The 17,153-nt window shown below is 40.7% G+C and overlaps 1 protein-coding gene across 1 annotated transcript in view; it reads left to right on the top strand.

Annotated features, from left to right (window-relative positions):
* Positions 1 to 2,744: 2,744 nt before the first annotated feature.
* SLC9C2 (solute carrier family 9 member C2 (putative)) overlaps positions 2,745 to 17,153 on the top strand; it is a 93,752-nt gene continuing 79,343 nt past the window's right edge. The window contains exons 1-4 of the mRNA XM_025285628.3: positions 2,745 to 2,999; positions 10,083 to 10,183; positions 14,005 to 14,133; positions 16,182 to 16,347. Coding sequence (XP_025141413.3) covers positions 2,765 to 2,999; positions 10,083 to 10,183; positions 14,005 to 14,133; positions 16,182 to 16,347 — 631 coding nt within the window. The 5' untranslated portion in view covers positions 2,745 to 2,764. The remainder of the gene's footprint in view (positions 3,000 to 10,082; positions 10,184 to 14,004; positions 14,134 to 16,181; positions 16,348 to 17,153) is intronic.

The following is a 17,153-nucleotide window of genomic DNA, read 5'->3' on the forward strand; positions in this document are numbered from 1 at the left end:
TATTCAACTAGCTCTACCACAAATCAGAAGTATAGAAGTTTTAGTCATTCAGTCCTGTCTGACTCTTTGTGACCCCATGGACTGTAGCCTGCCAGGCTCCTCTGTTCATAGAATTCTCCAGGCAAAAATACTGGAGTGGGTTGTATTTCCTTCTCCAGGACATCTTCCCAACCCAGGGATCAAACCTGGGGTCTCCTGCATTGCAGGCAGATTCTTTACCATCTGAGTCACCAAGGAAAGTACTGTACCAAAAAAGGTGAAATATAAATTTATTATTGCTTTTTTTTAAGCTTTATGGGAAATATTGTTGTGAGAGAAATTTGATCACCTCTTCAGGGTTTCTTGAGGTATGGGTATTTTTCCAAAAGCCATGGAGAATCTGACTTTTAAAATGTAAAAACTGCATGACTCTTACCTGGAGGGTCTGGGTGAACCCAGTGAGCCTGAGGGGATAGCACTGGGATAAGAACTAGACAGAACTGGAGGGACATTACTCAGAGTGATGTGAGTCATGGCAGTTTAGGAGAGAAATCAAGGTGACAAGCAATAGAGATGAGGTTAAGATGAATATGGGAGAAAGAGCAGTGAACTTGGTAACCAGAAAGGCTCAGTAAGGGCAGGTTGGGAATGAGTAAGGAATGGGTCTCTCAGGAGACAGCCTGTGTACAAGACAGCTTTTAGAAAAACATAATCCTCAGGATTTATGGTAGGAATGGGTCCAGTGACATAAAAGAACCACACCAGACAACAGCAACAAACCATTGTAAAGGAAATATTTTGGGAGAATGGTGTGTGAGTGCTAGTCGTGGTTGTTGCAGTCAAGGCAGACGTGGAGCTGTTGACTGAAACCAGTCAGTCTCAAGAAGGAACGGGGGCTTCTATGTGTCAAAATTTCCTTGATACAGTGATGGAGAAGATCAACAATCGGTGAAGTCATCTCATTGTGGTGGTGTTATCCTTGGTGCCCTGATTAGTGTGGCACAGGAATGAGAGAGTAGAATTTCATTGTCATAGAATAACTCTCTTCAAAGTAAACTACAAGTTGATTAATAACTGGTACATTTGTTTAAATTTATACTGTATTTGATTTTATTGATTGGATTTGGCATAAAAAAAATCACATTGGGTATCACAGAATTTGGGATGCATTTGTCCTATGAAGAATGGATGATATTGTTTCTTCAAATCAAGGACCAAAAGCAAATGACAAATAGGAGTTAAGGAGAAAAGGGGGAGTGAGAAACTCCATGGAAAATAAAGGAGAGGCAGAAAAAGAGAAAATAGAAAAGGATGAATGGAAAAGTTAGAGAGGAGACAAGGCAGTTGAAAAGGGTTAGAGTTGAAGAAAGAAAACCAGAGTATATATTAAAAAACCATATAGGAGGAAGTTCTGTCTACACGGTCAATGACCATTTCAGCCATTACACCAGGCAAAGAAAATCAGTTAAAACAGTTATGTGTATAGACACAACTTGAGCATTAAGAAATGCAAGTTTCCCTGGGAACACTTAAGCTTCTTCTGGATTGGGGGTGGGCATAATGTTTGTAGCCAATCAGAATGAAAGTAAGTTGGGAAGCAACCAATAGGAATTAGGTATGGAAATAGCTTTCAGTGTGATATCAGTTGGCAGTACTGTCCCTGGCAAACAGATGCAGAGCTGAGCATTTTTTATAATTTTCAGTGCCTTCACCTTGGTTTCAGCTCTGAACCTGCTTAGCCTTGGCTGAAGGTATTGCTGGTTTTGAAAGTTTGGAGAACTTGATTTGGGAGCAAGGCTGTCCTGACAAGTTGAGTAGAGGCTGTGAAGGTGTGGAGGATGTGAGGTGCTGCTGGAGGGACAGGTTTCAAGATACAGTGTTTTGAATCCCATTTCTGGGCTATCCTCCACTTCACGTCAGAATCACTGTGACTTTCAGACCCAACAGATGCAAAGCAAAGATCCAGATATTATTGGGGATACTTCAGGAACCTCTAGGAATTTTAGGTTAAGGCTAGCTGCAAGGGAGAGAAAAAGAGAATGAGTCCTCAGGACCTTCACATGTATTTATGCAGACTAGGTTCCACACAAGGGCAGCAGCTTGAGGGGGTGGGTTGGGTCCCAGGGTTGAAATCTAGCCTGTTATTCATGTGCTAAGCTGTGTGCACTATTGTTAGCAAGGGGGAACTTTTTCTAATTCACTCAAAGCTACCATATGATCAGACCTCAACTTTTGTCTTTTTCCTTTGTTTTTAGGTTATTCACATTCTTCTGCACCCCCATCCTTAACCAATAGGATTCAACTTTGACCTGTTTCCCACTTGCCATTTTGCAGTTGGAGGGGCCTGAGAAATTAAAAAGGGGCAAGAAATGGCAATAGTAGAAGAAAATTCTAGAATGATTTGTACTCCCAGAGAAAGAGTTCTCCCTCAAAGAGTTCATCCAGTATTTATGGAGAGCCTGTTATGTGCCACACGCTCTGTGCATAGCCTTAAGGGAAATTAATAGTTGGCCCCGACCCTCAAGAAACTCACTGTTCCATGGGGAAGACAAACATTACCATATTGTACAACAAATGGTACATGCAAAAATCGATACCATCTCTCCCCAATACATGTATAGCAGTATCAGGAAGAAACACAAACGCTGCTATTAATGTTCCTATAGAACGTTCTTGGAGCAGAGGTGGAACAGGAGGTATTAATTTGTACCTTGTGGGCTCAGATCTGAGTGTAGTATAATCTTAGGTAGAAAGAATGTGGATGGATTGGATCCTGGCCAGTCACATGGTCTTCTTTTTTGTGTATCATAACAGGTTAGTCTGTACTAGTGAAAGTGTCAACAGTAAATCTCATCCAGGTTCATCAACTGGGACTGATAAAACAATGTCAAAAGCTAATGTGTCCTTCTGGGTACAAAAAGAAGGTAACAGACCTGATTTACTCTGTGGAAGGGCCGCTGACTACACTGTTGGGAAGGGACATTTCCTGATTCTTGTATGGTCCACGCTTGTTTTGGGAGGTAGGTGATTGTTTTTACATCTCATCTTTCCTCTGACCTCTGAATCTTTCTGCAGAAAGTGATCACAGTTACAACAAAAGAAGAAAACCAATGAAATTACAAGATGTGAGTGAATGATATCAATCTTGTTTCATTTATTTATAAGTCTGATCTCTACTATGCTCCTTCATTCATTCATGACATTTGCTGAGCATAGCAGTGTGGAGAATATGAAAGTTCTTAGCCTCAAGTAGACTTTTCGTGGGGGAGACAGGCAGACACATAATTGCAATGCAGTGTCATTATTATAACTTTAAAGGTATAGTCCAGAATCTCTGGTAATAAAGGAGAGGGAGAGCTTTACACTGCCTGGCTTCCTTCTTGCCTGCCAGGCCTGCTGCAGCTGCTGCTGCTAAGTCGATTCAGTCATGTCCAACTCTGTGTGACCCCAGGGATGGCAGCCCACCAGGCTCCCCCGTCCCTGGGATTCTCCAGGCAGGAACACTGGAGTGGGTTGCCATTTTCTTCTCCAGTGCATGAAAGTGAAAAGTGAAAGTGAAGTTGCTCAGTTGTGTCCGACTCCTAGCGACCCCATGGACTGCAGCCCACCAGGCTCCTCCATCCATTGGATTTCCCAGGCAAGAGTACTGGAGTGGGGTGCCATTGCCTTCTCCGGCCTGCCAGGCCTAACTTGACCTAAATATCTGGGATGCTGCTGCTGCTAAGTCACTTCAGTTGTGTCCGACTCTGCACGACCCCATAAACAGCAGCCCACCAGGCTCCCCCGTCTCTGGGATTCTCCAGGCAAGAACACTGGAGTGGGTTGCCATTTCCTTCTCCAATGCATGTAAGTGAAAAGTGAAAGTAAAGTCACTCAGTCCTGTCCAACTCTGAGTGACCCCACGGACTGCAGCCTACCAGGCTCCTCCATCCATGGGATTTTCCAGCAAGAGTACTGGAGTGGGGTGCCATTGCCTTCTCCGTATCTGGGATGAGGGGAGGGCAAATAGAACCTAGATACATGGTTCACAGTTTGCTTAGTTAACATCCTTTTGTCCATTCTACTATGACTTTTGATGTGCTTTTTCTTTAGGGAAGATGTACCATTCCACTCACCGTGGGGGGGTGGGATTAGGAAAAGTTTTACCTACAAGGTCTCTTACACAATGATAAAGTATTCAATAGGCATGAAGAATGATATTCATGCAGATAAAATAACATATTAAAAAACACAGATGCTTTATTCCATAATTCAAGACTAGTGATTAGAGAACATTTTCTAGTTCCCTTAAAATTTTTTTTCATTTGGGCAAAATGTCAGCTGGTTTAAAATGCTTTCTGGAACAAAAGTGAAAGTTTTAGTTGCTCAGTCGTGTCAAACTCTTTGCCACCCCATGGTCTGTCTGTCCATGGAATTCTCCAGGCAATAATACTAGAGTGGGTTGCCATTCCCTTCTCTAGGGGATCTTCCCATCTCAGGGGTTGAAGCTGGGTCTCCTGTATTCCAGGCACATTCTTTACCAGGGAAACCAGTACAAAGACTACAAAGAAGCAACAAACACCCATGAAGAACTTCAATTTTACTTCCATTAGGGAGTGAAATTGCTTTCTCTGGGGTCTTTAAAATGCTCATCATCAACCTTGGTCCCTTTTGGTACAATAAAGTGCTGCTGACCATGAATCTCACTAGCTTTAGATCTTTTATGATTACATAGAGACAGGTGCTCCAAGCAGTAAAGGGCATTGCAGAAATTGCTTGAGAAACATTTCTTTGGCTAACCTTATGCATAAGTATTCAAAAAATATTTACTGATTTGTCATGACCTGTAGGTGAAAGGCAAGAAATATAGACTCTGAGATGCCAATGAGTCTCAACTTAGGCACAAGTTAACTGGATTGTAGTCTATATAGTGCCTCTGGAAATGATGAGCTGAATAATCTTAGAGTAGGAAGTTTTAGGGGCTTCCCAGGTAGTGCTGGAGACATGGGTTTGATCCCTGGGTTGGGAAGATCCCCTGGAGGAGAGCATGGCAACCTACTCCAGTATTCTTGCCTGGAGAATCCCATGGATGGGAGAGCCTGGTGGGATACAGTCCATGGGGTTGCACAGAGTTGGACATAACTGAAATGACTTAGCACGCATGCATGGAGGGAGTTTTAAGGCAAGAAGATTCATATAAACAGAATAGCTAGTGTCCTTTAACACTTAATTGGTAAAGGAAGTTTTCCCTATGATTAGATTTCATTTAAAAGTATTTCTGGTGTTTAAGAAAACTACAAAATATATGTTACTATGGCTTAGGATGAGTAGTGATTAACATGTAGTAAGACATTACAAGATGGCAAAGTAGGAGGACGTGTGTTCATCATCTCCTGCGATAACTCCAAAATTATAACTCACTGCTGAACAACCGTTGGCAGGAGAATGTTGGATCCCACCGAAAAAAGATACCCCATGTCCAAGGGCAAAGGAGAAGCCCCAGCAAAATGGTAGGAGGGGTGAAATCGCACTTAGAATCAAAACCTGCCAGAGATGCTTGGAGGGCTCAAAGAAAACATTCTGCATACCAGGAGATGCCACACAGACTGAGCCAGACCTGCCTTTGAATGTTTGAGTGTCTCATGTGGAGGTACAGGTCAGCAGTGGCCTGCCACAGGGGCAGAGGCTCTGGGGTGCAGCAGACCTGGGTATGGCATAAGCCCTCTTGGAGGAGGTCGCCATTAACCACACCATAGAGCTGAAGGAACTTAGAAAGGACTGGGGAAACAGACCCTTGGAGGGCACAAACAAAACCTTGTATGCACCAGGACCCAGGAGAAAGGAGCAGTGACCCCACAAGAGACCCAGACTTGCCTGTGAGTGTTCAGGAGTCTCTGGCAGAGGCTTGGGTCAGTGGTAGCCTGCTGCAGGGTCAGAGGCACTGAGTGTGGCATTGTGTGCATGGGACCTTTTGAAGGAGGTCCCCATTATCTTCATTACCTCCACCATAGTTTGGCCTCGGGTCAAACAACAGGGAGGGAACACAGCCCCACCCATCAACAGAAAATTGGACTAAAGATTTATGGAGCATGGCCCCACTCAATAGAACAGACCCAGTTTCTACCTCAGTCAGTCTCTGCCATCAAGAAGCTTCCATAAGTCTCTTATTCTTATCCAGGAGGGCAGACAGAATGAAAACCATAATCACAGACAACTAATCAAGCTGATCACATGGACCACAGCCTTGTCTAAGTCAATGAAACTATGAGCCATGCCATGTAGGGCCATCCAAGACACATGGGTCATGGTGGAGAGTTCTGACAAAATGTGGTCCACTGGAGAAGGGAAGGGCAAACCACTTCAATATTCTTGCCTTGAGAACCTCATGAACAGTCAGTTAGTCAGTCAGTTCAGTCACTCAGTCGTGTCCGACTCTTTGGGACCCCATGAATCGCAGCACGCCAGGCCTCCCTGTCCATCACCAACTCCCGGAGTTCCCTCAAATTCAAGTCCATCGAGTTGGTGATGCCATCCAGCCATCTCATCCTCTGTCGTCCCCTTTTTTTCCTGCCCCCAATCCCTCAAAAAGCAAAAAGCTAGAACACTAAAAGATGAACTCCCTGGGTTGGTAGGTGCCCAATATGCTACTGGAGATCAGTGGATAAATAACTCCAGAAAGAATGAAGAGATGGAGCTAAAGCAAAAACAACACCCAGTTGTGGATGTGACTGGTGATGGAAGTAAAGTCCAGTGCTGTAAAGAGCAATATTGCATTGGAACCTGGAATGTTAAGTCCATGAACCAAGGCAAATTGGAAGTGGTCAAATAGGAGATGGCAAGAGTGAATATCGACATTTTAGGAATCAGTGAACCAAAATGGACTGGAATGGGTGAATTTAACTCAGATGACCATTCTATCTACTACTGTGTGCAAGAATCCCTTAGAAGAAATGGAGTGGCCATCATAGTCAACAAGAGTCTGAAATGTAGTACTTGGATGCAATCTCAAAAACGACAGAATGATCTCTGTTCATTTCTAAGGCAAACCATTCAATATTACAGTAAGCCAAGTCTGTGCCCCACCAGTAATGTTGAAGGAGCTGAAGTTGAGTGGTGCTATGAAGACCTACAAGACCTTCTAGAACTAACACCCCAAAAGATGTCCTTTTCATTATAGGGGACTGGAATGTGAAAGTAGGAAGTCAGGAGATGCCTGGAGTAACAGGCAAATTTGGCCTTGGAGTACAAAATGAAGTAGGTCAAAGGCTAATAGAGTTTTGCCCAGAGAATGCAATGGTCATAGCAAACACCCTCTTCCTACAACACAAGAGAAGACTTATACATGGATATCCCCAGATGGTCAATACTGAAATCAGATTAATTATATTCTTTGCAGCCAAAGATGGAGAAGCTCTATACATTCAGCAAAAACAAGACTGGGAGCTGACTGGCTCAGATTGTGAAGTCTTTACTGCCAAAGAAAGAAAGTGAAGTTGCTCAGTTGTGTCCAACTCTCTGCGACCCCATGGACTGCAGCCTACCAGGCTCCTCTGTTCATGGGATTCTCCAGGCAAAAATACTGGAGTGGGTTGCCATTTCCTTCTCCAGGGGATCTTCCCAACCCTGGGATTGAACCCAGGTCTGCATTGCAGGCAGACGCTTTGCCATCTAAGCCACCAGGAAAGCCCAATTCAGACTTAAATTGAATAAAGTAGGGAAAACCACTAGAGTCTTCAGGTATGACTTCAGTCAGTTCCCTTACAATTATATAGTAGAAGTGAGAAATAGATTTAAGGGATTAGATCTGATAGAGTGCCTGAAGAAATATGGATGGGGGTTTGTGACATTGTACAGGAGGCAGTGATCAAGACCATCCCCAAGAAAAACAGATATGCAAAAAGGCAAAATGGTTGCCTGAGGAGGCCTTACAAATAGCTGAGAAAAGAAGAGAAGTGAAAGGTAAAGGAGAAAAGGAGAGAAATACCCATTTGAATACAGATTTCAAAGAATAGCAAGGAGAGATAAGAAAGCCTTCTTTAGTGATCAATACAAAGAAATAGAGGAAAACAACAGAATGGGAAAGACTAGAGATCTCTTCAAGAAAATTAGAGATGCCAAGGGAACATATCATGCACAGATGGGCACAATAAAGGACAGAAATGGTATGGACCTAACAGAAGCAGAAGATATTAAGAAGAGGTAGCAAGAATATACAGAATAACTTCACATAAAAGATCTTCATGACCCAGATAACCACAATGGTGTGATCACTCACCTTGAGCCAGACATCCTCGAATGTGAAATCAAGTGGACCTTAGAAAGCATCACTAAGAACAAAGCTAGTGGCGGTGATGGAATTCCAGTTGAGCTGTTTCAAATCCTAAAAGATGATGCTGTTAAAGTGTTGCACTCAGTATGCCAGCAAATTTGGAAAACTCAGCAGTGGCCACAGACTGGAAAAGGTCAGTTTTCATTCTGATCCCAAAGAAAGGCAATGCCAAAGAATGCTCAAACTACCGCACAATTGTGCTCATCTCACACACTAGGAAAGTAATGCTCAAAATTCTCCAAGCCAGGCTTCAACAATACATGAACCTTGAACTCCCACATGTTCAAGCTGGTTTTAGAAAAGGCAGAGGAACCAGAGATCAAATTGCCAACATCCACTGGATCATGGAAAAAGCAAGAGAGTTCCAGAAAAACATCTACTTCTGCTTTATTGACTGTGCCAAAGCCTTTGACTGTGTGGATCACTACAAACTGTGGAAATTTCTTAAAGAGGTGGAAATTTCTTAAAGCGATGGAAATACCAGACCATCTTACCTGCATCATGATAAATCTGTATGCAGGTCAAGAAGCAAGAGTTAGAACTGGACATGGAACAACAGACTGTTTCCAAATAGGAAAAGGAGTACATCAAGGCTGTATATTGTCACTCTGCTTATTTAACTTACATGCAGAGTACATCATGCAAAATGCCAGGCTGCATGAAGTACAAGCTGGAATCAAGATTGCCGGGAGAAATATCAATAACTTCAGATATGCAAATGACACCACATTTATGGCAGAAAGCAAAGAAGAACTAAAGAGCCTGTTGATGAAAGTGAAAGAGGAGAGTGAAAAAGTTGGCTTAAAGCTCAACATTCAGAAAACTAAGATCATGGCATCCGGTCCCATCACTTCACGGCAAATAGATGGGGAAAGAACAGAAACAGTGACTGACTTTATTTTTGGGGCTCCAAAATCACTGCAGATGGTGACTGCAGCCATGAAATTAAAAGACCCTTGCTCCTTGGAAGAAAAGCTATGACCAACCTAGACAGCATATTAAAAAGCACAGACATTACTTTGCCAACAAAGGTCCATCTAGTCAAGGCTATGGTTTTTCCAGCAGTCATGTATGAATGTGAGAGTTAGACCATAAAGAAGGCTGAGTGTGGAAGAATTGATGCTTTTGAACTGTGGTGTTGGAGAAGACTCTTGAGAGTCCCTTGGACTTCAAGGAGATCCAACCAGTCAACCCTAAAGGAAATCGGTCCTGAATATTCATTGGAAGGACTGATGTTGAAGCTGAAACTCCAATACTTTGGCCACCTGACGCGAAGAGCTGAGTCATTGGAAAAGGCCCTGATGCTGGGAAAGATTGAAGGCAGGAGGAGAAGGGGATGACAGAGGATAAGATGGTTGGATGGCATCACCGACTTGATGGACATGAGTTTGAGCAAGTTCTGGGAGTTGGTGATGGACAGGGAAGCCTGGCGTGCTGCAGTCCATTGGGTCGCAAAGAGTCTTATACAACTGAGTGACTAAGTGAGTAAGCTGATACTTTGAGGATATGAAATTTCGTTTTCATAATTTCTCTTCATCAGATCCAGAAGCAAGATACCCAGACAGTGCCACTGGGTAGGCAAATGGGAGGTTGTTGGAACTTCAAAATTTTCCAAATTCACATGAGTGCTGTCTCACTATGTGTGTCTTATACTAAGAGATAGGTTTATATAACATTTGTCAGTTATTCATAATATGACATTCAGAGGAAGTTTAAAATCAAATACCTAAAGAGAGATAATAAATTGTTTTTAAATTATACCTTATGTCCAAATAACACATACTTTTTTTTTTAGGACTTCTGAGGGCATTTTTAAAGAATTCTGAAGTCATCGTCTTGACGATTCTTTCTCTATTTGGATTTTTGATAGGACAACTGGCCTACAATTTTGTTGAGGTAACTTACATATGATAAACTAGAGGATAGACTAAAGATCAAAGACCAAAAACAAGGTCAACTCCTGTCCCCATTCCTGAATGAATGGATTTTTTTTAATGTGAACAGCTACTGAGAAAAGTTTATCTGGTATTAAAATTTTTGAAAATGAAAAACCATCCAAGAAAGGAAACATGAATTAGAGAGGCTTAAAATAGTACTTTGAAAGTGAGTAAATCCAATTGCCTTCTTGGAATCTTCACCATCTGCCATTGGTCCTTGCTCTTGTATCCTTTCTCTGTACATACAACTGGACTCTCTCATGTTATTGTCTTCCACACCTGCAGGGACTCTAGTTACAAAAGGCTCAGTTACTGTCGTGATGAATTATGATTACTCTTTTCTAATTGCCAGGTTAAGTGCAAAACATGCATCCTACAAAAGATTACTTAGATCTAAGAAAAACTTTGTTAATTTATTGACACAATTTTAAATGTATAGCAGCAGAGTAATGAATAAGCAATTTGAATCCACTCATTTTTTATTAAAAACAAAATGAAGACAGTGCTTGTATCTGTTAAGGATTGTAAAGTTCAGTTCAGTTCAGTCGCTCAGTCGTGTCTGACTCTTGCAACCCCATGGACTGCAGCATTCTAGGCTTCCCTGTCCATCACCAACTCCCAGAGCTTGCTCAAACTCATGTCCATCAAGTTGGTGATGCCATCCAACCATCTTATCCTCTGTCGTCCCCTTCTCCTCACACCTTCGATCTTTCCCAGCATCAGGGCCTTTTCCAATGAGTCAGTGCTTCACGTCAGGTGGCCAAAGTATTGGGAGTTTCAGCTTCAGCATCAGTCCTTCCAATGAATATTCAGGACTGATTTCCTTTAGGATGGACTGGTTGGATCTCCTTGCAGTCCAAGGGACTCTCAAGAGTCTTCTCCAACACCACAGTTCAAAAGCATCAATTCTTCCACACTCAGCCTTCTTTATGGTCTAACTCTCACATTCATACATGACTGCTGGAAAAACCATAGCCTTGACTAGACGGACCTTTGTTGGCAAATAAATGTCTCTGCTTTTTAATATGCTGTCTAGGTTGGTCACAACTTTTCATCCAAAGAGTAAGTGTCTTTTAATTTCATGGCTGCAGTCACCATCTGCAGTGATTTTGGAGCCCCCCAAAATAAAGTCTGTCACTGTTTCCATTGTTTCCTCATCTATTTGCTGTGAAGTGATGGGACCAGATGCCATCATCTTCATTTTTTGAATTTTGAGTTTTAAGCCAGCTCTTTCATTCTCCTCTTTTGCTTTCAAGAGGCTCTTCAGTTCTTCTTTGCTTTTTGTCAAAAGGTGGTGTCATCTGTGTATCTGAGGTTATTGGTATTTCTCCTGGCAATCTTGATTCCAGCTTGTATTTCATGCAGCCTGGCATTTTGCATGATGTACTCTGCATATAAGTTAAATAAACAGGGTGACAATATACAGCCTTGACGTACTCCTTTCCCAATTTAGAACTAATCCATTGTTCCATGTCCGGTTCTAGCTGGACATGGAACAATGGATTAGTTGTTCCATGCTTCTTGGACATGCTTCTTGTCCTACATACAGGTTTCTGAGGAGACAGGTAAGGCGCTCTGGTGTTCCCATTTGTTTAAGAATTTTCCACAGTTTGTTGTGATCCACACAGTTAAAGGCTTTGACGTAGTCAATAAAGCAGAAGTAGATGTTTTTCTGGAATTCTGTTGCTTTTTTGATGATCCAACGGATGTTGGCAATTTGATCTCTGGTTCCTGTGCCTTTTCTAAATCCAGCTTGAACATCAGAAAGTTCACAGTTCACAGTACTATTGAAGCCTGGCTTGGAGAATTGAGTATTTTGAGCATGTAGGATTGTAAAAGCCTCTTGTTATTCTTTGAAACACCACCACTACAACTAGTATCTTTTGAGTGTTAACTGTGTGCCAGATTCCCTTTTAAGTTCTTTGGTTTTTAAATTTTAATAATTTATTAACTTACTCTGCATCCTAAGTCACTTCATTGTGTCTCTTTGCAACCCTATGGTCCATAGCCCATCAGGGTCCTCTGTCCATTTGATTCTGCAGGCAAGAAAACTGGAGTGAGTTAGCATGCCCTCCTCCCAGGGTTCAAACCCACATTTCTTTCTCTTTTTTTAATATAAATTTATTTATTTTAATTGGAGGTTAATTGCTTTACAATATTGTATTGGTTTTGCCATACATTGGCATGAATCCGCCACGAGTGTACATCTGTTCTCCATCCTGAACCCCCCTCCCACCTCCCTCCCCATACCATCCCTCTGGGTCATCCCAGTGCACCAGCCCCAAGCATCCTTTATCCTGCATTGAACCTGGACTGGCGATTCATTTCATATATAATAATATACATGTTTCAATGCCATTCTCCCAAATCATCCCACCCTCCCTCTCCCACAGAGGCCAACAGACTGTTCTCTACATCTGTGTCTCTTTTGGCATACTAGGTTATCATTACCATCTTTCTAAATTCCATATATATGCGTTAGTATACGGTATTGGTGTTTTTCTTTCTGGCTTACTTCACTCTGTATAATAGGCTCCAGTTTCTTCCACCTCATTAGAACTGATTCAAATGTATTCTTTTTAATGGCTGAGTAATACTTCATTGTGTATATGTACCACAGCTTTCTTATCCATTCATCTGCTGATGGACATCTAGGTTGCTTCCATGTCCTGGCTATTATAAACAGTGCTGCGATGAACATTGGGGTACACGTGTCTCTTTCAATTCTGGTTTCCTCAGTGTGTATGCCCAGCAGTGGGATTGCTGGGTCATAAGGCAGTTCTATTTCCAGTTTTTTTAAGGAATCTCCACACTGTTCTCCATAGTGGCTGTACTAGTTTGCATTCCCACCAACAGTGTAAGACGGTTCCCTTTTCTCCACACCCTCTCCAGCATTTATTGCTTGTAGACTTTTGGATAGTGGCCATTCTGACTGGCGTGAAATGGTGCCTCATTGTGCAAACCCACATTTCTTAACATCTCCTTCCTGGCAGGCAGAGCCTTTACCACTAGTCCCACCTGTGAAGCCTGTATTAGCTTTACCACTAGTCCCAGCTGTGAAACCTGTATTAACTTATTAACTCTTGAGTTAATTAATTTATCCTCAGAGCAATCCAATGAAAGTAGATACTCTATTCCCATTTTACTGATGAGGAAACTGAGGCACAGAGATGTTAAGTGGTGAAGATTAAACTGTTAATTGGGCCAAGGACTTTTTAGGATATATTTACTACACTTCAGTCATTGTTGCTGTGTTTTCTATTCATCTGTGTATAACCTTCATGATTTACATCCTATGTATACAATCTATACTATTATCCATGTATTATTTTTATCTACTTAATTCACTGAAATATTTTAAAATCCTAAGCAAATGTCTGTGAAATCACAAGTACCCATGCAAAGGTCTTTCTCCCACTCTTACACAAATGAAAATAATTACCTAATGGTCAAATAAAAAAGCACCACCTAAAATCACCTCCGGGGTAACCAATGGTGAAGTACCATTTTTGAAAACACTAATTAGTTACCACAAGCAATATTTACACAGCCTAAAGTCACACATATTTCTGGTGAATAGAGGACTATGCATTTATCTCATGTGGATGGTTAGATCAAGAAATCTACCACAAGACTCCCAGGACTGGCATTGTAGATTATCTCTCATTAGTTACAAATTAGAATATTGTAAAATTCATATTAATTGGCAGATCATAAACCTAATTTCTAATACTTCAAAATGGTAACAAAGTAATTTTTTTTTTGCCTTTGTTTATTTAGATGCACCAAGTCGTCTACCCTCTTCTAAGAACATCAAGTTTTTCACTTTATTGTTATTTTTCACCTTTAATTATATTTATGGCTGCTTTGGATGTGGACTTCTATATACTCAAGAATGTGTTTTGGCAGGTAAGAACACATTTTAAGACAAAGTATGGTCCATTATTCCTTATTCATGTTGACAGAGAATCTGTCTAGAGAGATTAATAATTCACCAATCTCACATTAATATTTCACCAATCTCACATTTTTAGTTGACTCTTTTTGCTGTACAGAATCATTAATTAAAGAGAGTTGAGGGGAGGGAGAAGGAATAAATATTTGCTGATCTGTAACTAAGATTAGTTACTGTGACTAAGGCACTGAGTTAATATCATCTCCATTTCACATATAAGCCGACTATAGTTCAGAGGTCACAAGACTGACCAATGGCAAAGCCTGGGTCCAAACCCACCTCTGACTGCCTCTCAGCTGTGTCTGTAGATTTGTCCATTTTCACTGCTATGGTTGTTTTATTTATGCCTTCCTCTTTTTTTGTTAATTATGCTTGCCAGATTATTTTCCTTTTCAAGCTGTTTTATTTTCTTTGATTTTATTCTGTACTTTTTCTAATATCTTGAGCTAGGTATTAGTTGATTGACTTTTAGCTTCTTTTATTATTGTTATTTTGTGCATTTAAAGTTTGAAGTTTTCCGCTAATAACTTTTTAGCTTCACCCCACATGTTTAAGTCTTTAGTGTTTTCACTCAGCAATAAAAAAGAAACAGAATATTGATAAGTAGAATATGGAAGAATTTCAGATGTATGATGATAAGAGACAGAGAAGTCAATGGCAACACTCTCCTGTATTCTTGCCTGGAAAATCCCATGGATGGAGGAGCTTGGTGGGCTGCAGTCCATGGGGTGGCTACGAGTTGGACATGACTGAGTGACTTCACTTTCACTTTTCATTTTCATGCATTGGAGAAGGAGATGGCAACCCACTCCAGTGTTCTTGCCTGGAGAATCCCAGGGATGGGGGAGCATGTTGGGCTGCCGTCTATGGGGTTGCACAGAGTCAGACACGACTGAAGCGACCTAGCAGCAGCAGCAGCATGATAAGAGAAAGAAACCAGGCTAGAAGGGTACCTATGGAATAATATAATTCCGTACATAGACCTTCCTTCTAGCAAAGGCAAAACAATACTTTGGAAAACAGATCATTGGTTGCCAGGGAGCAGGATGAGGGAAGAAATAAAGTGGCAGAATGAAGAAATTTTTTGGTGTGTTGGATCTGTTTTGTTTTTTCATTGTGATCATGTTTACCTGACTACATGCATTTGTCAAAACTCATATAACTATACAGAGAGTTAATTTTACTGTATGTAAGTTAAAGATAAATTTTTTAAAGATCAAAAGAAATAGATTTGTATTTATCTGTCCCATGTGATTTTGTACTTTTAATTTATAATGCTTTTCCTTTGCTTTTCCTCATTCTTTTTCCCTTTCTCAGTCAATTGATTCAATTTTCTTTATTTTTTAAGAAAATTTTTTCTTTATTCTTTTTTTTCCCCTTCTGCTGGCTTAAAAGTTTTGCATTCTGTTGGTCTTTTTAAGGCAGGCATTGTTGATTGCCCGTCCCTTTCTCTCTCAATAATGGAGTGACTTACTGTATGTATAGTATGGTAGCGGGCCAAGTGTGAAGTAGTGCTACATTTCCTGGCATCCCTGACAGGTGTGGTAGTGTTAGAAACCTATCGGGCAACGAAATGTACACAACAGTTTGCTAACTATGGATTTTTCCTGAAAGCCCTTAATAAGGGGACCAAGTCAACTGGCATATAGTTTTCATCCATTGTTGCCTGCCTGGAGCCCTGTAGATCATCACTGTGGAAACAAGGAAATGCTTTGTATGGAAGCAAGAAAAATTTGCACTCCATCTTAGAGCGTTTTGATGTGGAAAACTATTAATCTTGAATAGCAACAAGAAAGATGGGTGCATTGGTCTTCTCATAGCCAGGTAGAATTGTTTGAAAGGGATGGTTTTGTGGAGGCAGGTAAACTAGAATACCTTTTAAAGTTATCTTCCTGAGTAATTGTATAAAATATATAGCAAGATCTGATTCTTACATGAATAAATGGAGTCATGCCATGCTTAGGTGTTAAATTTAATACTGTATTGTGAATTGGTTTCGCAGGTCTTCTTAACCGGATTAATTAGCTTTGCTACAACATTCATCATAATTGGATATGTGGTTCTGAAATTCAATAAGTATTCATGGGATTTGCAGTCTTGCCTCCTCTTTAGCATGGCCCTTGGCATTACAGATCCTATTTATTCTGTGAATTCACTGAAAACTGTTGGTATGTTGGATTTATTTCTCTCTCTTATTTTGAAGATATGAGGATAAATTTCCTTTTGATAATATTCTTGAGTGAATTGTGCATCCACCAGAGTAGCCATTTTATGCTGTTTTTCTTGGAGATGGAGTATGCAAAGTCAATAAAGCAACCCAGGACCTGGGATAAATGATCTCAAATAATTTTTTTCAAGGAGAAAATGTTATCTTTCTAGAAGGTGATTAAAATTGGTATTCAATTCCATTCCATTGAGTTCTAAGCCACAGGCTAGAGATTTGGCACTATATCTTTGCAGCACTTTTCTAAGTCCTGGGTTCTTCTTGTTAGAAAGGCCTTTATTTTAAAGCAGCTGACTTTGGGCAGGTGGGAGAGGGAGCTTATTTAGAAGAAATGAGGTGAAAGTATACTCTGGCAAATATGTTATTCAATAAAAGCTTATTCCCAAGAGGGCTAGGGGTTCTGAACTACTTCCCATATTATTTGGTAAAAGATAATTTCACTCTGAAATATCTGTTGTCATGTTTTATTAACACAGCAGTAAAAAAAACACATAACATGGTTAGATGCTGTTATTTCTGATTTTGACTCAGAAATATTTAATTAACCAATTTTAAGGTTTCAGTTATATTTAGTGGAAATATATCACCTTATGATTAGGGTGGGACACCTACCTTCTGGCAGGTGATATCCCCTTCTATACACATTTATACTTACAGTTGAGGAAACATAAAAGGTTTTGACACTTTTGCTGGTGATATAAATTGTTGCCAGATATTTTTCAAAGAGTCTGACCCTATCTTCTTTTTCTC

Source organism: Bubalus bubalis, chromosome 5 (assembly GCF_019923935.1).
Source record: "Bubalus bubalis isolate 160015118507 breed Murrah chromosome 5, NDDB_SH_1, whole genome shotgun sequence".
Classification (NCBI taxonomy): Eukaryota; Metazoa; Chordata; class Mammalia; order Artiodactyla; family Bovidae; genus Bubalus; species Bubalus bubalis.